The sequence below is a fragment of the Onychomys torridus genome, chromosome 9, assembly GCF_903995425.1.
Source record: "Onychomys torridus chromosome 9, mOncTor1.1, whole genome shotgun sequence".
NCBI lineage: Eukaryota > Metazoa > Chordata > Mammalia > Rodentia > Cricetidae > Onychomys > Onychomys torridus.
In genome coordinates this window covers 29,931,108-29,955,123 of record NC_050451.1, presented here as the reverse complement: position 1 = coordinate 29,955,123, position 24,016 = coordinate 29,931,108, and the positions used below count along the sequence as shown (strand labels likewise).

Here is a 24,016-nt window from a genome sequence, read left to right as displayed (position 1 = left end):
AATTCAAATGTATACCTGAATCAATACTGACATACAAGAAAGGTTGGATAACAAACAACAAAATCTCAAGGGAATTTGTAATAATATAAAAACAAAACTAGAAACAACCCACCACCCTTTTACAGACATCCTTACTTGAAATGTATGATCATACACTGTCTGATATTTAAAAAACAATGGACCACTTAGATGATGGGCATACCAATCTAAACATTACAGCAGAAAAATACCTATCACTAAGTAAAAGCACAATAGAAGATGAACAAAAGCCACAAAAGGAATATAAGGATCGCAAAATAAACTTAATTAAATGGATTTGCCATACATATAGCACACTTTAGTATCTACCTCAGATGTTTCCAAATAGAAAGCACAACAATGCAGTGATTTCCACCATCAGTCTTCAGTGAACATGGTAAGCGATTCACTTCCTTCAAGGCTATGATAAAAAAATTAATGAAATGTGATTTTTTTTCTTGAAGATGAAGACAACTGTGATGTCTAAAGTCTTTACCAAATCATTTATATAAATAAGGTTTTGCTCTTGTGTGAGTTTGTCCTCATTTCCTGACTTCAAAATGATATAAATAGGCTTTAAAATATTTAAAGCACCAGAGACATGGCTGGGCAGTTAAGAAATGTTCATTCCCAGGATCAAGGTAGGATTTCTGATAATTTTCTGTAATTCCTGCCACAAGATTCAAGGGTCTAACATTTCATAGTGCAAATGTTACAGCTCTGGAGAGAAATGTATCCTGACTCAGAAGTCAGGCTATGGCTACAGCTGTGAACGGATTGTACTGATTACATTCATAGGATTTCTCTCTAGTATGTGTTCTTTTATGCTTTAAAAGATTACTCTTACGTGCAAAGGCTTTACCACATTGATTACATTCATAGGGTTTCTCTCCAGTGTGTGTTCTTTTATGTATTTGAAGAGTACCATGACGTGCAAAGGCTTTACCACACTGATCACATTCATAAGGTTTCTCTCCAGTATGTGCTCTTTTATGCATTTGAAGATTACTGTGACGAGCAAAGACTTTACCACATTGATTACATTCATAGGGTTTCTCTCCAGTATGTGTTTTTGTATGCATTTGAAGATGAGTGTGATGTGCAAAGGCTTTACCACATTGATTACATTCATAGGGTTTCTCTCCAGTATGTGTTCTTGTATGTACTTGAAGATTACTATGTTGTGCAAAGGCCTTACCACATTGATTACATTCATAGGGTTTCTCTCCAGTATGTGTTCTTTTATGCATTTGAAGGTGACTGTGCTGTGCAAAGGCTTTACCACACTGACTACATTCATAGGGTTTCTCTCCAGTATGTGCTCTTTTATGCATTTGAAGACTACTTTGCTGGGCAAAGGCTTTACCACATTGACTACATTCATAGGGTTTCTCTCCAGTGTGTGTTCCTTTATGCTTTCGAAGGTAACTGTGACATGCAAAGGCTTTACCACACTGATCACATTCATAGGGTTTATCTCCAGTATATGTTCTTTCATGCATTTGAAGAGTATTGTGATAAGCAAAAGCTTTACCACACTGATTGCATTCATAGGGTTTCTCTCCAGTGTGTGTTCTTTTATGCACTTGAAGAGTACTAAGACGTGCAAAGGCTTTACCACATTGATTACATTCATAGGGTTTCTCTCCAGTATGTGTTCTTTGATGCCTTTGAAGATGACTGTGCTGTGCAAAAGCTTTACCACACTGATTACATTCATGAGGTTTTTCTCCAGTATGTGTTCTTTTATGCCTTTGAAGATGACTGTGCTGTGCAAAGACTTTACCACACTGATTACATTCATGGGGTTTTTCTCCAGTATGCATTCTTTCATGACTTTGAAGCTGACTATCGTATGCAAAGGCACATTGAGTATATACAGAAGGCTTCTCTCCAGTTTGGCTTCTTTCATGCCTGCAAGGATAATTGGCACATGTAAAAGCCTTACCACATTCAATGCACTGTTGACTCTTTATATCTGTATGAATTAATTTTATAATTTGGTACAATTATAAAGAGTAATCCGATCTTAAGGTTTTATCATTGTGTTTACACTCATGTTGTATTTAAACAGTCCTAGAACTCATAGGGCTTTCCTGTAGTATGAGTTTCTTGATGTATTAACAATGAAGGTAGAAAACCAATTACTTGTATACTTGAATTAAATTCAACAAGTATATTCAATGTGGGGACTGCTACATATTTTCTAATTGTACTAAGAGAGAGGAATGTTATGTTTTTCTGTATATCTATGATCCTATGGCTTGAGTCCAGAGTAACAGATGATATGCCCAGTTAAGAAATAATAACAAGTAAAATTTCCACATTGAATTCAGTTTGACTTTCTGTCCTCATAGACTTGTGGTATATGGATTAAGGTTTTTCCTTGACAATGTCTCTTGATTCTTGACTCTAAAAACCCCTCTCACTAAACAGCATAGTCACAAGTATATGAGCAATGCTAGCTTTACTATGGACTCCTTCTTACTAGAAAGTTTTGGAGATATACTTATTACCTCTTCACTGTGTATACATTTTGTAATACAAGTAGGATGAAATAAATGGATTGGCAGTTCTACAGCATAGCTCTCATGGTGCTATGATTCAAATTGTACTATCTGTTGAGGCACTGTTTCCTTGTCTTCTTTCTTAAAGGAATGTCTTGCAAATGCAATTCACCTATGTAAAATTCAGGTATATGGTTTTGTGAGAACTTCATAATCATTAATGTACTTTAAGGGGTGGTTATTTACACTGTTGCTTTTGTTTAAAACTTCCAGGACACATTACAATTTCTTCAGATGCACACTTGTATCAGCTTGCACATGAAAATTACCTTCCATATCTTCTAGAACTTTGACAATGTTCTTCAATATTATGGTCTTCCCAACTGTATCCTGAAATATAGCACCAGAAAATGTATGTTATATTATTGAAAACTGCAAAATTTAAGTTACTATCTTCAGTGAATCTTAGAATCATGCCTGATTTATTCTTTTCAATCAAATTACAGAACAGCATCAATAACCAAGTAACAGTTGTCATCTTATTTTAAAATGTGAAGGAAAAGTCAGTTTTACCTATAATAGTGAGGTTCCTGTAAGTCTCCAGCATCACATCTTTGTAGAGATACTTCTGGGAAGGATCCAGCAAAGCCCACTCTTCCTTAGTGAAGTCAACATGCACATCATCATAGGTCACTGAATTCTAAAAGATCCCATACATTTGTACAAAAGAAAGCATGATACTGACATTGTAAATGTATACTTCTTTGACAGTATAATCATATAATTCTGGTTCTCCCCACACTTATACTATGACATAGACATTATAAAGTAATCACAAAGTCATTTTAGAAGGAAAATGAATAGGAGAGTCACCTCTGTCATTTCTTTACCCTTTAAATGGGATATCACCTTGCAAGGGAAATGCCTATTACCAAACATAGAGAGACAAGAAAACAGATAAACAGTACAGTACATGAGAGAAAGTGTATGAACAATTACTTACTACAAAGAAGAAAAATAAGATTGACAAGCTGGGTGTATTGGCTCACACTTTAACCCAAACACTCAAAAGTCAGAGGTAGTTAAATCTGCCTCTGAGAAGAATGTCAGCCTAGCCTATGCAATCAGGTACAGGACAGCCAGAAGTACATATTAGGACCCTGTCTCCCATGCAAAAATCAATCAAACAAACAAAAAAATAGAATCAAGGGTTTTTTACTGATGTTCTTACAAAGATTTATGCATTCACTCCAATTTTAAATCTATCTTCCAGAAACCTGAAGTGTTCCAATTCAAACTGTAACATCAATAAAATTTTACTAAAACAGTACTGCATGCTGTAACAGTCATAAATGGAGAGATGAAAACATTAGCAATATAAATGTTGGTCATAAATAATCAACACAGGCAGGAGAGATGGCTCAGTAGAAAAGAGCTCTTGCTGGTCTTGCAAAGAGGTGGGCTCAATTGCCAATATTTACACAGGGAATCATAACTAACCACTATTCCAAGTTCAGGATTTCTGAGACCATCATTTCACCACTGTGAGGACCAAGTACGCTTGTGGTGCATATCCATGCATACAGGTAAAATACTCATATTCATTTAAAAAACACAACAGGCAGGAAGAAGGTCATGCACCTGTAATTCAATAACTCAGAAGGCTCAGGCAGTATTAATATGAATACATGTTGAGAAACAGAATGATACACTCTGCCTAATTTTAAAATTAAAGATATGAGTGAAGTTCAGTACAATAGCATATGCTTGAAATGTACCAAAACCTGCATCCCAGGTCTATTACCCAATAATATAAAAACAAAAAATCCAGGAATGTTCGCCCACCTTTTATCCTAGGACTTGAGAGCCAGAGTCAGGGTGATCTCTGAGTTTGAGGCCAGCCTGGTATATAGAGATATTTGGGACAGCCAGGGCTACAAAGGCAAATGTTGCCTTCAAAAACAAAATTTAAAAGAGCAGGCTACCAAACTGCCTTAACACTGGATAGCAATTGCTTCTACTATAGCTTATGTGATTTAGAGATGAAGTCTGTAATTGTGGTGAAGGCATGACAATACAAGGAAGCTGGATGATTAGTTTTAACCACAACATAGTAGACACAAAGAACAGGAAATGTGTTGAGGCTATAGAGACATATCACACCCTCAGTGAGGAATTTCATCCAGAAAGCTCCTCCTACTTAAGGTTTTATAAGCAGTGAAAAGAAAGTCACCAAAGAGAGACACATGTTCAAGTATTTCATTCTATTTAGGAGGTTTTTCATTCAATCAACTACATTTTGACCCAGGTCACTATAGGCTCATGGTCATCCATAAAGAAAAATGTACTTAGTCACTTCAATGATCCTCATAATCTTCAAGCAGCCCTTACACTGTTCAAATATCCAAAGTCTCTTATGACACTCAAGACAATCTCTTGACAGTGACATCTTATAAAATCAGAAAATGAGTTGTCTTTTCAACATACAATGGCACAAATATCATTCACATTCAAAACAGAGAAATGGAGACATAGGAAGGAAAGATTAGACCAAGGCAAAACTGAAGCATAGCAGGACAAATATCAAATCGTGTAGCTCTACTTCAGAGGCATGGAGCTTCATTTTCAAACAGCTCAGACGGCCCTAACCCTGCAACTTCTCATACATCTCTCTCTCTGGTTACTTCCACTCCCTGTATGTAGCTAGTTCTCCATGAAAGATGTCTCAAACCTTACGTATCTCAACAAAATGCAACCCAGGCTGTTGTGGAATATTATTTTAAGATGTGTTATATTTGTCTATGCTGTGGAACATGTGTTTTAATGATGCAAAGGTGTGTTGCATTCTTTTATGTTGCATTTGTTTAACTCTGTGAAGCTGTGATACTTCTAAAGCCTGTCTAAAACACCTGATTGGTCTAGTAAAGAGCTGAACAGCCAATAGCTTGGCAGGAAAGGATAGGCAGGGCCAGCAGGCAAAGAGAATAAATGGGAGGGGAAATCTGGGAGTCAAAAAAAGGAAGAAAAGGAGAGAATGCTAGGGACCAGCTGCACAGTGAGCCATGGAGTAAGAAGTAAAAAAAGGTACACAGAATGAAAAAAGATAAAAGCCCTGAGGTAAAATGTAGATGGGAAAATTTAAGTTAAGAAAAGCTGGCTAGAATCAAGCCAAGCTAAGGCAAGGCATTTATGAGAAGAATAAGGCCCCTTGTTTGTGATTTATTTGAGAGTTGGTGCAGGCAGGCCTCTAAAACAGTAAAGAGTAAAAAAAAAAAAAAAAATCCAACAACACTAGGCTTCATCCTCACAGCTTCATGCAATCTCCTCACTGTGTTTCTGACTCTGCCAAACACAGATGCCTACAACAATGCTGAACTGTAACCACAGACTAAGAATCCATGACCTTAAATCATGATTCCTTCTGGCTTCCAGGACCAACACAGGATGAGTGATGCTGCAAAGTCTGATTTCTTAACTGGGGTGGACACTAATATTCCTGGACCATAGGTGCAGCAGGTTTAGTATGAAGCTGCTTCCTGGGACTAGGAATCATTTTGCTCATTCCTTCCATAACTGAAAGGTTTAGCTGAATGGAGTCTTACCTTTAGGTCATTTTACTAGGCTTTCATTCCATAGCAAGGGCATTCTCTATAATGGTGATAAACTCCTTGAAAATTCCTGCCTGTTTCAGCACTTGACTGTCATCTGAAACTACCCTTTCATTTTCATTTATTTCTGCCCACTTGTTTTTTTTTCAACTGTAGACCTGAATCATCGGTATTAGCCATCCAACAGATTTGATATTCCATTTAAGAAATTAGCCCATTATTTTTTAATTCTGCATTACTAAATTCCCAGGGCATGGGCAGAATAAGATTTTGGAGCCCAAATCATACAAACGACCTCTAGCTTAATTTTTATGGAGTCTATTTCTGACTGAAATCCTATAATCTGAAAGTCCACTTTCTGCCATTATTCTTAACATTCCCATCTTCCTGGTCCTACAAGAACAGCCAATTAAATTCTGTATACAACTTACTATGGTTTTTGCCACCTAAAGTTCCAATATCTTCCATGTTCTTCCAAAAGACAACGTTCCCATGTTCTACCTACCAACAAAATCACTTTTGTTCATTTATTTTTTTTTTTGTTTTAACCTGCTTTTAACTGCTATGATTAAATCCACTAACAAAACACATCTCAAGCAATGAATGGGTTTATTTGGCTGATTGTGTCAGAAACTTAAGCTAACAATTGAAGGCAAAACCCATGGGCAAAGATTGTTTCCTGGCTTTCACTCTTACCTAATCACTCTCATGCTCATATTGCTCTCTTTTCCAGCCAAGACCCACTTTCTTAGGAATATTGTCACCCTCAGTGGAGGAGTCTTCCCTCATCAATCTTCAATCAACCCAATCTATCACAGACATAGCAGTTTCTGGCTATTATGAATAAAGCCACTATGAACATAGTTGGGGAAGTGTCATTTTGGTAAGATGGAGAAGCATCTTTTGATTATATACCCAAGAGTGGTATAGCTGGGTCTTGAGGTAGATTGACTCCAGGTTTTCTAAGGATTGCATATTGATTTCCATAGTGGCTGTACAAGTTTTCACTTGTAACAGCATGAATCCCTTTGCTCCACGTCCTTGCCAGCATTAGCTGTCACTTGTGTTATTGAACTTAACCATTCTGACATCTGTAAGATGAAATCTCAAAGTAGTTTTGATATGTATTTCCCTGATGCCTAAGATGCTGAATATTTCTTCAAGTCTTTCTCAGGCATTTTAGATTTCTCTACTGAGAATTCTGTTTAGAGGGCTACCCCATTATAATTGGATTATTCTGTTTGTTTTTACCTAGTTTCTTGAGTTTTTTATTATTCTGAATGGAGCAACCCAGAAGCATATAGACGAACATGGCATACTCACTTACACATGGATATTAGCTGTTAAGTAAAGTACAATCACCGTAATCACCATTAATCACAGTACAATCCATAGATGCAGAGAGGCCAATTAACAAGAACAGCTCTCGGAGAGATGCATGGATCTCCCTGAAAAGAGGAAATAGAATAAATTTTGTGGGTGGACTGAAGGCAGGTGAGGATGGGAACAGGAAGGGCCAGGTGAGTAAGGAAGGGACAGAGGGGTAAAAGACAGAGAGAGATGACTGGAATGGGAAGCTTTTAGCAGGGAATATCAGAACAGTGCAGTACAAACTTCCTGGAACCTATAAGGGTGACCCCAGTGAGGACTTCTAGTAATCAAGAATACAGAGGCTGAACCAGCCATCTTCTGTAAGCACAAAAGGCTCTCAGTGGTGGGACTGGCACACCAAGCCTTCCACACAAGTTTAGAACCACACTTGTCCTGCCTACAAGATATATTGGAGCAATGGTGACTCAGAGCTTCTACAGTGGCCAAGCAATGACTAGTCTAACTTGAAGCCCAAGCTGAGAGAGGCTACAGGTCTTCTTAGATAATCAGAAGCTTACACACAGCACCTTGCTTGCTCATGAGAGGCTACTTAGATATATTGCATGAGGGGCTCACTTTGCCCCTGCTGGTGAGTTTGGTTTCAGTCTTTTCCAAGACTACGCAATTTTCTTTGGAGCTTTAGAGACTTCTGCCCATCACCATGGAGGAGCCATCAGAGGTGTTTGACTCTGTTCTGAAGTCAAAATCTCCTTAAACAAGCAATGAACAAGACTCCTGAGATAATACAGTCTCACAGACAGAAATATTAGCAAAGGACTTGAAAAAGCTGACCCTCAACCCCAGTGCCAAGAAGCCTCCTTCTTTTCAGCCAGTACGTAATCATCACCACTGACCCCTGGTGAAGATGAGACTGATGGAGAACAAAAGTGAAAAAATCTTGAGAGAGGTCCAAAATGCCTTTCCTAGGAGATGAGTCTACACATTACTGTCTGTAGCAAGGATGGAAAGATTAATACAGACTGAAAATAAACTAACAAGTCATAATGGAAATGGATATGAAGAAAGTGAGCCATTCAGATGCCTCTGTACTTTCTGCCTCTAACAAGGATGCAATCCTGAAGAGAATACTAAAATAGGGCAAAATTAGGACAGTCAGTTCAGGGCTAAATTGTTCATTGCTCTACTGTTGATAATGCCATGCTACAGATGTGAAAGTTGTTTTTTTTTTTTAAATTAAACTGTACAGCAGTGAGCTCTATGATAGTTTTAGTCTTTTTCCTGGTGCTGGGTGATCTCTTTCCACACTTATTACCATTAAATGCTATAGAATGTGTGAAGTTTGAATACATATGAATGACTTTAAGTTTAATTTTACCCAAAGAAGCAAGAATGAGTCTCAAGTATTTTGTGAGCTTTACGAGTCTCAAGTCTGGGGTTAAATGCAATGATTTGAAAGAATATCAGGACTCCCATCTGGACCAGAGGTGAGTGCCTGGGGCTATAGCCAGAGAGGCAAGTGCACTTGGGTCCCAACACTGGACACAGGCCACTCCGGGAGGACCTGACCAACTTGGCCCCAGTTTCCTGCCAAACCACGGGCTCTGCAGGAAGGCTCCCATTTTCCAGGACTGCAGGCAGACACTGCAGTCTCCACACCCTGCCCCCACACCCATTTGCCCCAGACCCCAGTCACTTCCTGAGACTCAGAGACCAGCCCCCAGCTTCAATCCGCCCCAGAACTCCCATCTGGACCAGAGATAACTGCCTGGGACATAGTCAGAGAGGCAACTGTGCCTGGGTCCCACCGCTGGACACACACTGCAGTCTCCACACCCTGCCCCCACACCCATTTTCCCGAGACCCCAGCCACTTTCTGAGACTCAGAGACCAGCCCCCAGCTTCCAGACTGCCCTGGAACTCCCATCCAGACAAGAGGAGCTCCCATCTGGACAAAATAAGGAGACCCCGGGGACTTCCCAAGACTCACAGTCCAGCCCCCCAGCTCCTATCCAGACAGCACTCTCATCTGGACCAGTGCACCCATCTGGCCCAGAGCTTCCATCAGGACCAGAGAGAGGATCCCTAAGTCTGTTCAACTCTCTCTGGACCAAGTACACTGATAAGACCAAGAACTAACCCAAGAAGAGATGGGCAGACGTCAAGGCAGAAGTACATACAACAGAATAAAGAGCAATACAGCATCACCAGAACCTAGCCCTTCTCCAACAGCTAGACCTGAACATCACAGAATGGAAGAAGAAGAAGAAAACAACCCTATAAGTAACATCATGAAGAGGGTAGAGCTTTATATAGAAGAAATAAAAAATAAAGTAGAGGAACAGACAAACAAAAAATGGGAAGAACGCTATAAAAAACTAGAGGAAAGGACAATTAAAGCAGAAGAAAACAATAAATCCTTGAATGAAAATCATGAAAAAGCAAGGGAGACAATCCAAGACCTGAAGAGGGAAATAGAAAAAATGAAGAAGACAATAGCAGAAGGAATGTTGGAAATAGAAAATCTGAGTAAACAAACAGGAACTTCAGATGCAAGTATAACCAACAGAATGCAAGAGATGGAAGAGAGGATCTCTGGTGTTGAAGATATGGTAGAGGAAATAGATTCATCAGTCAAAGAAAACACTAAAACCAACAAAGTCATGACCAAAAATGTCCAAGAAATTTGGGACACCATGAAAAGACCAAACCTACAAATAATAGGGATAGAGGAAGGAGAAGAATACCAACTCAAAGGCACAGAAAATATATTTAACAAGATCATAGAAGAGAACTTTCCCAACATAAAGAAGGAAATGCCTATGAAGATACAAGAAGCCTATAGAACACCAAACAGACTAGACCCCCCAAAAAAGTCTCCTAGCCACATAATAAATAAACAACTAAACGTACAGAATAAAGACAGAATATTAAGGGCAGCAAAGGAAAAAGGCCAAGTGACTTATAAAGGCAAACCCATCAGAATAACACCCGATTTCTCAAAGGAGACTTTGAAAGCCAGAAGGACCTGGACAGATATAATGCAGACACTAAGAGACCATGGATGCCAGCCTAGACTAATATACCAAGCAAAACTTTCAGTCATCATGGATGGAGTGAACAAGACCTTCCAAGACAAAACCAGATTTAAACAATACTTATCCACAAACCCAGCCCTACAGAAAGCACTAGAAGGAAAATTCCAACCTAAGGAAGGCAGATACAACCAAGAAAACACAGGCAATAGATAACAACACAGAAGTAAACCCCAAAGAAGAGAAGTACACACAAACTACCACAAAAAAAATAAAAAATAATTACAAGAATGAACCATCACTGGTCATTAATATCGCTTAATATCAATGGACTTAATTCACCTATAAAAAGACACAGACTAACAGAATGGATAAAAAACAGGACCCATTTTGATGCTGCATACAAGAAACACACCTCAAATTCAAAGATAGACACCTCCTAAGAATAAAAGGCTGGGAAAAGACTTTCCAATCAAATAGTCTTAAGAAGCAAGCTGATGTAGCCATCCTAATATCCAGCAAAATAGACTTCAAACTAAAATCAATCAAAGGGGATGATGAAGGACATTACATACTCATCGCAGGAAAGATCCACCAAGATGAAGTCTCAATTCTGAACATTTATGCCCCAAACACAAGGGCACCCACATATGTAAAAGAAACATTACTAAAGTTTAAATCACAGATAAAACCCCACACATTAATAGTGGGAGACTTCAACATCCCACTTTCACCTCTGGACAGATTGGCCATATTGAAACTTAACAGAGAAATAATGGTCTTAACTGATGTTATGGCTCAAATAGACTTAATCGATATCTACAGAACATTCCACCCTAACAAAAAAGAATATACCTTCTTCTCAGCACCCCATGGAACCTTCTCTAAAATCGACCACATACTTGGCCACAAAGAAAATCTCAACAGATACAAAACAATTGGAATAACCTCCTGTGTTCTATCAGACCACCATGGTTTAAAGTTAGATTTCAACAACAGAAAAAACTACAGAAATCCGACAATCTCATGGAAAATGAATAATGCTCAACTGAAAAACCAATGGGTTAAGGAAGAAATAAGAAAGAAATTAAAGACTTCCTAGAGATCAATGAAAATGAATACACCACATACCCAAACTTATGGGATACTGTGAAAGCAGTGCTAAGAGGGAAATTCATAGCACTGGATGCCCACATAAAGAAGCTGGAGAAATCTCACGCTAGTGACTTGACAGCACACCTGAAAGCCCTTGAACAGGAAGAAGCAAAGTCTCCCAGGAGGAACAGACGTCAGGAAATTATCAAATTGAGAGCTGAAATCAATAAAATAGAAATAAAGAGAACAATACAAAAAATTAATGAAACAAAGAGTTGGTTCTTTGTAAAGATCATCAAGATAGACAAGCCCTTATCCAAACTAACCAAAAGACAGAGAAAGAGCATCCAAATTAACAAAATCAGAAATGAAAAGGGGGACATAACAACAGACAATGAGGAAATCTAGAGAATCATCAGGTCATACTTCAAAAACCTCTACTACACAAAAAATCTAAAAGAAATGGATAATTTTCTGGATAGGTACCACATACCTAAGTTAAATCAAGACCAGATAAACCATTTATATAGTCCAATAATCCCTAAGGAAATAGAATCAGTCATTAAAAGTCTCCCAACCAAAAAAAGCCCTGGACCTGATGGTTTCACTGCAGAATTCTACCAGATCTTCAAAGAAGCCTTAATACCAATACTCTTTTAATTGTTCAACACAATAGAAGCAGAAGGTATATTAGCAAACTCCTTCTATGAGGATACAATTACCCTGATTCCTAAACCAAACAAAGATGCAATAAAGAAAGAGGACTACAGACTGATCTCCCTCATGAACACTGATGCAAAAATACTCAATAAAATTCTGGCAAACAGACTCCAAGAACACATCGAAACAATTATCCACCATGATCAAGTAGGCTTCATTCCAAGGATGCAAGGGTGGTTCAACATACGAAAGTCTGTCAATGTAATACACCATATAAACAAACTCAAAAATAAAAAACCACATGATCATCTCACTAGATGCAGAAAAGGTATTTGACAAAATCCAACACCCATTCATGATAAAGGTCTTGGAGCATTCGGGAATACAGGGAACATACCTAAACATAATAAAGGCAATCTACAGCAAGCAAACAGCCAACATCAAATTAAATGGAGAGAAACTCAAAGCAATACCACTAAAATCAGGAACAAGGCAAGGCTGTCCCCTCTCCCCCTACTTGAATATAGTACTTGAAGTTCTAGCCAGAGCTATAAGACAACATAAAGGGATTAAGGGGATACAAATTGGAAAGGAAGATGTCAAGCTCTCCCTATTTGCAGATGACATGTTAGTATACATGAGTGACCCCAAAAATTCAACCAAGGAACTGATACAGCTAAATAAAAACCTTCAGCAACATTGCAGGATACAAGATCAAATCAAAAATATCAGTAGCCCTCCTATATACAGTAGACAAACAGGCTGAGAAGGAAATCAGAGATACATCACCCTTTACAATAGCCACAAATGATATAAAATACCTTGGGGTTACTCTAACTAAGCATGTGAAGGACCTATATGACAAGTACTTTAAGTCCCTCAAAAAAGAAATTGAAGATGTCAGAAAATGGAAAGATCTCCCATACTCATGGATAGGCAGGATTAATATAGTAAAAATGGCGATCTTACCAAAAGCAATCTACAGATTCAACACAATTCCCATCAAATTACCAACACAATTCTTCACAGATCTGGAAAGAATAATACTCAACTTCATATGGAAAAACAAAAAACCCAGGAGAGCCAAAAGAATCCTGTACAATAAAACAACCTCTGGAGGCATCACAATCCCCGACCTCAAGCTCTACTATAGAGCTACTATAATAAAAACAGCTTGGTACTGGCATAAAAACTGACATGTGGACCAATGGAATCGAATTGAAGACCCTGACATTAACCCGCACACTTATGAACATATAATTTTTGACAAAGAAGCCAAAAATGTACAATGGAAAAAAGAAAGCATCTTCAACAAATGGTGCTGGCATAACTGGATGTCAATGTGTAGAAGGCTGCAAATAGATCCATATCTGTCACTGTGCACAAAACTTAAATCCAGGTGGATCAAAGACCTCAACATAAATCCAGCTACTCTGAACCTGATAGTAGAGAAAGTAGGAAGTACTCTTGAATGTATTGGCACAGAAGATCACTTTCTTAATATAACACCATTAGCACAGACACTGAGAGAAACAATCAATCAATGGGAACTGTTAAAACTGAGAAGCTTTTGTAGAGCAAAGGGCACAGTCAACAAGACAAAGAGACAGCCTACAGAATGGGAAAAGGTCTTCACCAACCCCACATCTGACAGAGGGCTGATATCCAGAATATATAAAGAACTCAAGAAATTAGACATCAAAATGCCCAACAGTCCAATTAAGAAATGGGCTATAGAACTAAACAGAGAATTCTCCACAGAGGAAATTCAAATGGCTGAAAGACATTTAAGGAATTGCTCAACATCCCTAATTATCCGGGAAATGCAAATCAAAACGACTCTGAGATACCATCTTACAACTGTCAGAATGGCTAAGATCAAAAGCACAGAAGACAGCTTATGCTGGAGAGGATGTGGAGCAAGGGGAACTCTCCTCCTCTGCTGGTGGGAATGCAAGCTTGTATAGCCACTTTGGAAAGCAATGTGTCGCTTCCTTAGAAAATTGGGAATCCATCTCCCCCAAGACCCAGCTGTATCACTCTTGGGCATATACCCAAGGAATGCTCAGTCATACCACAAGGGCATTTGCTCAGCTATGTTCGTATCAGCTTTGTTTGTAATAGCCAGAACCTGGAAACAACCCAGATGCCCTTCAACTGAAGAATGGATAAAGAAAATATGGTACATATACACAATGGAGTACTACTCAGCAGAGAAAAACAATGACATCATGAGGTTTGCAGGCAAATGGATGGATCTAGAAAAAATCATCCTGAGTGAGGTAACCCAGACTCAGAAGGACAAACACGGTATGCACTCACTCATAGCAGGATACTAGATGTAAAACAAAGATGACTAGACTGCTACACAACTCCAGGGAGGCTACCTATAAAACGGGACCCTAGGAAAGACCCAAGGATCACCCAATGACAGAGAAATGGATGAGATCTACATGAACAACCTGGACGACAGTGGGAGTAATGAAGGGCAAGATTTGAGGGAAAGGAAGCTTAGGGGAGCAGGAGATCCCAGCTGGATCAAGAACAGAAAGGGAGAATGAGGAATAACGGACCATGATAAATGAAGACCACATGAGAACAGGAATAGGCAGAGTGCTCGAGAGGTCTCCAGAAATCCACAATGACATATCCTCTGTAGTCTGCTGGCAATGGTCAAGAGAAAGCCTGATCTGACATAGTCTGGTGATCAGATGACTAAACACCCTAGCAGTCATCTTGGAACTCTCATCCAATAACTGATAGAAGTGGATGCAGAGATCCTCAGGCAGGCCCCAGGTGGAGCTCCAGGTGTCCAACTGTCGAGAAAGAGGAGCGTCTGCAAGAGCATGAATTGTTGAATCCAAGATTTCAAAAAGCACAAGGACAAATAGCCAATCGAATGGAAGCACATGAATTATGAACCAAAGGCTGTGGAGCCCCCAGCTGAAGCAGGCCCTCTGGATAAGTGAGACAATTGAATAGCTTGATCTGTTTGGGAGGCACCCAGTGTGTGGGACCAGGATCTGTCCTTAGTGCATGAGCTGGCTGTTTGAAACCTTGGGCTTACACAGGGACACTTTGCTCAGTCTGTAAAGAGGTGACAGGACCTGCCTGTACTGAATCCACCAGGTTTAAATGAATCCCCAGGGGTTCCTTGATCCTGGAGGACATGGAAATGGAGGGGAGGGCCTGGGGGTAAGGTGGGGGTGGTTGCGGGAGGGGGGAGGACAGCGGAACCCATCGCTGATGTATAAAATTTAAAACACATAATAATAAAGAAAAAATTTTTAAAAAAAGAAAGAAAGAATATCAGTAGAATTTTTGGATGATTTGGTTTAGAAGGTAATGATTAGAATTGATCTTTTTTTCTAATTCACAGAAATTTGTAATAAAGGTAATCTTGTTATCTTAATTTTAGTAATAAACAAATACAGAGAACAAATTAAAGTGGAAAAAAGATATATTGCATGAGAGATGTCAGATGTCTCTGTTTTTAGTCATGTCTTTATCTATGAATGCAACTTTTTTTATGACTTTTATTGCCTGAAAGTGTTTGTTGGAATATATAAACTGTAAAAAGACATGATAGGACAGAGCAATGAGAAAGAACAACATGAGAGAGAACAGCATGATGAAAACAACATGAAAGAATAAAGAAAAGAAACCATCAAGAGAGTACACGAGTGTTCTTATTTGCCTAATAACCCTCAGATAGAAAAGTCATAGCTGTACCATGCTGTGGATTTCCCTTTGAGCTCTGACTGCTGGTCTAAAGGCTGGACCTCTGGGGCAGTTCCACGAAACTGTAGTTGGGATGTATTGCATGAGAGAATAATTTTTTTAAAAAAGAAAGAAAGGGATGTGAGCAGTGAGGGGAGGAATAGAACAAGGAAAGACTAAAATTCAGCAGGGCAAAAAACAAATCCTATAGCTCTCTCTGTCTCAGATAGGTGGGGCTTCGTTCTCAAGGGGCTTAGAAAACTCTATCCCTGAAAATTTTAATACCTGTCTTTCCTTTGCTACTTCTGTTCCCTGTATGCAGCTCTGCAGATGTCTCACAGATTGAGTGTCTCAACATCCTATCATTTCAACATACAGCATTGGCTTCATCTTCACAGCTTCGTGCAATGAACTCTCCCAGTCTCCTCCCTGGGTTTCCGACTCTGCCAAACAGAGATGAGTGCAACAGTGCTGAACTGAAACCACAGAGGAAGAAATCATGAGCTATAAGTTTTGCATCTTTCTTGTTTCCAGAACCAGCACAACATGGGTTATCCACTCCCCCACCCCCCGAACTTGGCTTCTAAGTTGTGATGGACACTACTATGCTTGGACCAGAGTGACAACAGGTTCTGTATGAAGTTGCTTCTTTGAATTAGGAATCAAGTTGCCTATTCCTTCCTTAAATCAAAGGCTTGGATAGATGGAGTCTTATCCTTAGGGTACCTTCCTAGGCTTCAAATGCCGAGACAGGCCTTCTCTTTAATAGTGCTAAACTTGAAATTTCCTGCCTCTGGTTCACCACATGCCTGCCATTTGAAACTACCTCATGCTGTTTTTCTCTATGTACTGTATGAGAGAAGAACAAATTTTTCTAAAAAGAAAGGGATGTGAGCACTGACTTTCCACTTGTTTCTGCACCACTTCTTTCTTTTCCACTGAAGACCTGAATGAGTCGTCAGTAATAAACACCCAACAAAATCAATAGTTTGTCTAAGAAATCAGCCAATTACTTTTTCATTCTACTTTACTCAATTTTTCAGAGAACAGAGAAAATAGGAATGATTTGGGACAAAATATCATACAAATGACCTCTAGTTAAATTTTTCATGGTGTCTGTTTCCCACTTAAATCCTATGACCTCAAGCTCCACTGTCTGCATTACTTTCAACACTCCCATATTCACAGTCCTACAAGAATAGACGATTAAGCTCTGTGTGAGCTTTCTATGGCTTTTGCCATCTAAAGTTGTAATATCTTATACATTCCTCCAAAAGACAACATTTCCACATTCTACCAAGCAACAAAATCACTTTTGGTGTACCACATTTTGATCCAACTTACTTGTTTCTTTCTTTGATTAAATTCTCCAACTAAGAGCATCTCGGGTAATTAACAGGTTTATTTGGCTGATAATGCCAGATCATAATCCACAATTTTGAAACCTTAGCACAGAAACTCAAGCTGGGAACTGAAGGCAAAAACCACAGGGAAACTGTTTACTGGAATTCTCTCTTGCTTGGTTACTGTCTTGTCCTAAGCTATATCTCTCAACCATCTCAGGCCTACTTGCTTAGGGTACTGAAACCTCAGTGGAAGAGCCTTCCCATATCAATCAACACAATTTCTCACAAACACAGTAACTAGAGATTCTGATCTGGGCATAACTTCAATCAATGTTCCCTCAGATGACTCTAGGCTCCATCATGTTGACATCTGAAGTTAATTAAGACAGAGGCAATAATATTAGAAGATTTTAAAAACACAAATCCAATCTATTAACCATGTCAATCACTTAAGCAGCAAAAACACAAAACATGAAGGTAGCAACAACTGGAAAACACAGATTTGTCAAGAAATGAGGAAAAGTGAGCCTCAAAGATCAAGAAGAGAAAATTAAAACTGTATTTCCACACAAACTTCCAATCCAACAGAAACTCAAGGAACTTATAACATCATGTAGCAAATTTTCTGAAGAAAAAAAAATTAGTAAAGGTCCATCATTTTCCAGAGAAACAATAAATTTAGATGACAATTAATAAAATCAACAACACAGATGGCACCACTGACCAAACAAGATAAAAAGACCTATCTTCAAGTATATATTATAGTCCTTAAACAAGAACAAGATTCTAATAAAAATTAAACCACAAGAAGTCACTGGTCAGCACTCATCCTGTGCACTCCACTTCTGTCCTTTGCCAATGATAGAAAATGGATAGGTTGAGGAGAGCTATTCCACCAAAGTTGGAGAGATTTGCTTGAAGCTTTCTGATATTTTAACTTTGTAGAAAATAGTTGTGATTGGGCATATGCAGGGACACTTTGCTCAGCCTGGGAGGAGGGGACTGGACCTGCCTGGACTGAATCCACCAGGTTGAGCTGAATCTCCAGGGGAGTCTTGGCCCTGGAGGAGATGGGAAGGCGAGGGCAGGGGTGGGAGGGGGGAGGACAGGGGAATCCATGGCTGATGTGTAAAATTAAATTAAATTATAAAATAAAAAAATTAAAAAAGGATCTCATTCTCTTATAATAAAGAAAAGGATAATTGTTAAGATCACCTAGGCAGATCACCTATGATTGATGAATGCCTGTAAGTCTGCATCAGAATGAGATAATAGGGCAGTGGTGGCACACACCTTTAATCCCAGCACTTGGGAGGCAGAGCCAGGCAGATTTCTGTGAGTTCGAGGCCAGCCTGGGCTACCAAGTGAGTTCCAGGGAAGGTGCAAAGTTACAAAAACCCTGTCTCAAAAAACAAAACAAAAAAAAAAAAAATCACTTTTCCAAACCAAATGCAAGATAACAGATTTTTTAAAGAAATAGTGTATGGTTTGTATTGTACACCTAAAGCAACTTGTTTTGCTCTACTTGCTTTATGAGTTACAAGAACTTTTGAAAACAAGTTTATCTCTACATTTTGTGTACATTTGTATGATGTAGAATGTCTTACATGAATATACAGGTGACATACAAGAAAAGAAGGTGTCAGATCTCCTGGATATGGAGTAGTAGGTAGTTATAAGACTTCCAACTTGAATATTAGGATATAAACTTATGTTATCCCTAAGAAGAATACATACATGCTGTATCACCTGCCCATCCCTATATTACTTTTTATCCAATAATATAAAAGTCTTCCACAGATTAACAACAACAAAACCTACATAAACAAGGAAGTAAGTAAATGATCCATAGGAACATGATGCATCAATATGAAGAGGTTGTATATAATAAATTTGCAGCATGAATTAAATATAACCCAAAGAAAAGCCTCAACAATTTATGACAGGATTCCTGATTCCAATGCTATATGCAAAGTAGAAACACTCAGAATGCTCAACAGGATTATGAAAAAATAATACACATATTGACACCATGTGACTTCTAAATTTACCACAAAGCTACAACGATCAAGAAAATGTACAATATTTGTGAAAGAATAAAGGAGACAGAAAGAGCCAAGAACAAAAACAGGAAAATATAGTCAACTTATAATCAACAGACAGAAATGCAGGAGGAAAAATGTGATCTTCATCAACATTAGCCAGCGAACTATGATTCCATATGTATAGAAATTAACACAGGCTTCACAACTCCCACAAAATTAACTCAAAGTGACCCTTAAATGTTATGTTTCTGACAATCTAGCTATTGATATTTTTTCAAAACAGAGAGGCCCCAAATTCTAGACCTCTCTTGGAAAATGGAGGCAATCTCCTGCTATGGCTCTGCAAAGTCTCATGTCCCCTTGTGGTTTCAGGCAAACCCAGCCCCACTGATACCCAATCACAGAAGAGTTTAGAAAAATAATTTAATGTCTATTTCCTGCCACATAGGTTATGGCACATGATCTTGAATCTGTTCTATCCACTTGTCTAACAACATGCAAATATATTACAAGTATCATAGCCTTCTATAGCCAGAGTGGCAGAGCCTCCCCTTCCTCACAAAATCCACACTCAGGGAGTCTCAGAGAAGAAGGCACACAGCCCAGGTAACCATATGGACTAAAAGAACCATAGTCTGGCTCACGGTTCATCCCAGTCAAAGAAGCTCTGACAGCTCAGCTGAACTGCTACCCTTGGTCTGGGATCAGTGGTCGCCACACTCACCATGGCATGTCTTGTGATCTCCCTTACAGCTCCCTACAACACAGCCAGAGGAGAATCCTGGGAAGAACCTGCAAGCTACCTCCCACAGGAACTCCTAATTGCTAAGCCTTCCCAGGGTCTCACATTAGCTAAGGCCATCCAGCTGGGACTCAGTACAGTAGCAGCTCCCCTACTGAGTGATCAGAGATCAAATGACACAGACAGCAGAGGCCTTACCAGCTCTGCCCTTTAGGGGCAGACAGGACCCTAATCTGGGAAATCTGTATTTTAGTAGAAATACTTCCAGTCTCCCAGAGCATTTCCTGTTCCCCTTCCAAATCACACAGTCCTTTGTATACAAATACACACTGATTGTCCAGTGCGGCCAATCCTTTGCTTCACAGCTGGAAAGTCCTACATACAAACACAGGTCCCATTCAAAAAGGAACTATTGTTACTATGTAACTATTGTTAAAGAAAAACAGGCCATGTATTAGAAAACAATGAGTGATCAATGGTAGGACTTGCAGGCAGAAAAGAGGCTGTGGACGTGATGTAGTCATAATCTCAAATAATTATTTTGGAAAGTTGAAACAGAATTCATGACCATGTGTTCCAAAGACTAGGGATTTGCATGAAAGTAAACCAAGGATTACTCACATCTTTTTCCTCCTGAGGCTATACATCATAAACAAGAAAAATAGCAATCCTGTTAGGCAGAGCCACACCATTTTACCCAGATCTTCTGTACTGGTTAAACTTGTGGAGCTACAGGAATTTGGCTTAATGATAAGGTCAGTTCTTTACCCAGATTATTGATTGCCCTGGTCTGTGGACCCCAAGAAATGGCCAATCAGGACATTTATGGAGCATCTAAAATTGATTACATGACTCTACATTGCTAATCTCAATATTGTTGAAGCAGGGAAGCACTCACTCTCTGCTCTGCCCTCCGTTTCTGCACTGTCACCACATCAGCTTCAAAGTTGGTCAATTCTGGTGCAGAGCCCTCTTCATTGGTATGTCCCCCCAAAAAGCAAGAGAGACTGAGGGACACTCATTAACTGGTCTATTTTTCCTTCTCACTGGACCCAGCCTGGAAGGAGTTACAGGACTGTTTCCCCAGCACTGGGCAGCAGAGGCAGAATTAGTTGTTCAATGCAATTCTCAATTACATAGGATGAGGCAAGCCTGGGCTACAGGGGACATTGCTCTAAATAGAAATCAATAATCAACACCTCTTGAGAGAAAAGGAATGAAACTATTAATGACCTAAATACATTAGAGAACAGAAAAAGTAAAGATAAGAGCAGGAATGTACTTAAAGAAAATGTTAAAAATAATACCAATAAGCGATATTTTAAAATAAAATAATAAGATAAAAAAATTAGCTATATTGACTTCAAAAAATTAGGACCTCCTCTAGTAGAGGGAATATCATTTGTAAGAGACAGATTGATTTTTCCCCCTTATGCACTTGTTGGCTACTGAGATCTGTAACCTGACACAGAGAGTTACATTCAATGGACTTTTTCTCAAACCTCTGAGCTGACATACTTGTGTCAAACAGGACTGAACATATCTGTATAGAAGAGTTGCTTAATAGAAAATTCAATATCCTTTGGTGCAAGTTGACCTTCCCAAATTGTATACCAACAAGTCTGGTTTGTCTTCATTTACAAGTCATCAATTGGTATATGCTGAGAAATTACAAAATCACCTCCCACCCCCAGCTACAATCAGGTCCTTTTTCATAATGTTGACTCCAGCAGCTGACTGCTTACCCTATTTACCCCAGCAGTGTACACAATAAATGATTCCTTCTATCCTGGTCTGATGGTATAAACCATTCTCTACATGCAAATCTTTTTCCTTTGACTGCAATGGATATTCAATTGCATGACTCAAATGGACAATTTTGAAACTCTGAGGTGGTAAAATCATTCAATTTAAGATTTTGCAGGTATAATATAGAGGACAGCAAGGTCACTCACTGCCCTGAAAAACAATAGACTGGGGCCAAGGCCACTTGTGTCAACATAGGAGATCTTGTTTCAGGAACATTTTTCTAAAAGGCTAGAAGTGCAGCTATTCCAGAATCAATATGCCTTCCGGGGGTGAGGGGGGCGGAATCACTCCACACACTTAAGAGATTAATAAAGAAAACTCTCTTTAATGATAGCATGCACCCATCTGTGGTTTGCATTCTACATATGCTATCATCCTTGTGTCTTTTAGGTTCAGGCTCCAGGTGACACTTTGAACAATTTAAATAGAGACAGGCAACTTACCAGTATAGACATTTAGGCAGATGGGAGCATTACACAGCAAAGATATTCCAAGAATTATTTCTTAAGTCCACCAGGGACCTCAAACAGCAGGACCTTCTTCAGTGACGAGTCCTGAGGTGAAGGTCATGGGGGAGGAGAAAGAGAGGAAAAGTAGAAGGTAGGAAAGATAAAAGCTGGGATGGGGAGGTCTTGCACAAGTCATAACAGGCTTTTCAGTTATTTTCTGAGGCTCAGCGTTTCCTGAGATTTGAGCAAGCAGCATGTGCTGTGACCACTCAAGTGTCTAGAACACCTCACCAACTTAGAGCTACCTGAATGAGTCAATGTGAAAGTCTGGGCCACTGATTCAGGTCCCACAGTCAGTACGTACTAGGCCAGACAGCCTCCATGGCAGCTCAAGGACAAAGCAAGAGATTTGACCAGGCCTGCCCAAAAATGGTAACTGTAACCTTTAACTGACCCTAGCCAATTAAAAGTTACTAACCCAGTTGCAACTCACACAAACCAATCCTGAGTCTGTTCCTATGGAGTCTGTAGACCCCAACTCCCCTTTGCTTTAAAAACCTTGCCCTATTGCTATTCTAGGTCTCTCCTGCTCTGCTGCTGCATCGGATGGATGGAGAGACCTGAGTTAACTCATAACAATACAAAGACTCCCTGCTTTTGCATCTGATTTGGTCTCTTGGTGGTCTTTGGAGGACTCTGAGTACAACACCTTAAGGTTAGTTGTGACCCTGTAATGCCTCCTTGGGCAGCTCATTAGAGGCCTGTTATTTGATATAGAAATGGACTTAGTGGCATGTTGTAAATCAAGGATGTCTCTTTGTAATGGTTTGGGGCCAAATGTTGGGACAATCCTGGTGAACAAATGTATATCATAGTATCCTAATCTCTAACAGTCCTGGCTAACATACTGTTTATCTTTGGGGTGTTTTAGAGGTAACTTTTGCTCAACTAAATTTGTGAGCCTTATTATCTCCTAAGCATTGGTAAATCCTTTATATCACCAATTCTACTCTTCTATATCACAACTTAATAGTGGTGTACTACCCAGTACATGAGATGCCTTTTACAACCTCCACAAAATTAACTATAAATGTATTTTACACATAAAAGTTAAATGCAAATTGCTGAATGTCTAAAAGATACTGGAGAAACTAAGCCTCCCAAATCTGGCAACCTGCCTTCCATGGATGAACCAAAAGCATGTTGAACTTGAGTACAAAGATCTCTCTACATGCAGCTCCCTGCTCCCAATGCTTTGCACAGATGCAGTCCACAGAGCAAAGTTATTCAGGGCCAGGTACCTTGTTAGGACCCTGGAAATGCACAGCTTAGGGTTTGCATCTTATGGCATCAGCAGGTGCTGGCGATTATGTGGTCATGTAATCTGTGCCTTAAAAAAGCCCGACACAGACCCCCCCACCCTCTCCATCTCTGCTCATTGCTATGCTCCCACCATCTTTCTTTCTCTCCAGGCCTGGCTGTCCTCCCTCCTCTCCCCTACTTCTTTATAATAAAGTTCTTTGTAACTCTGGTAGTTGTGGCCGTGGCTTGTGACTTTTCTGCCAGTAACCAGCATTGCCACCAGTGCCGTTTATCATAACCATCCATCATTTGGTGCCATGACTCAGATAGGAAATTCCATCACTCAGTGTC

The 24,016-nt window shown here is 39.4% G+C and overlaps 1 protein-coding gene across 1 annotated transcript in view; it reads right to left on the bottom strand.

Annotated features, from left to right (window-relative positions):
- Window positions 1–371: 371 nt before the first annotated feature.
- The window catches only part of LOC118590859 (zinc finger protein 431-like), a 49,051-nt gene continuing 25,406 nt past the window's right edge, over window positions 372–24,016 (bottom strand). Inside the window, exons 3-6 of the mRNA XM_036198631.1 lie at window positions 3,099–3,225; window positions 2,855–2,915; window positions 1,507–1,932; window positions 372–1,422 (exon numbers count right to left, since the gene is read on the bottom strand). Of these exons, the coding sequence (XP_036054524.1) occupies window positions 768–1,422; window positions 1,507–1,932; window positions 2,855–2,915; window positions 3,099–3,225 (1,269 nt within the window). The 3' untranslated portion in view covers window positions 372–767. The remainder of the gene's footprint in view (window positions 1,423–1,506; window positions 1,933–2,854; window positions 2,916–3,098; window positions 3,226–24,016) is intronic.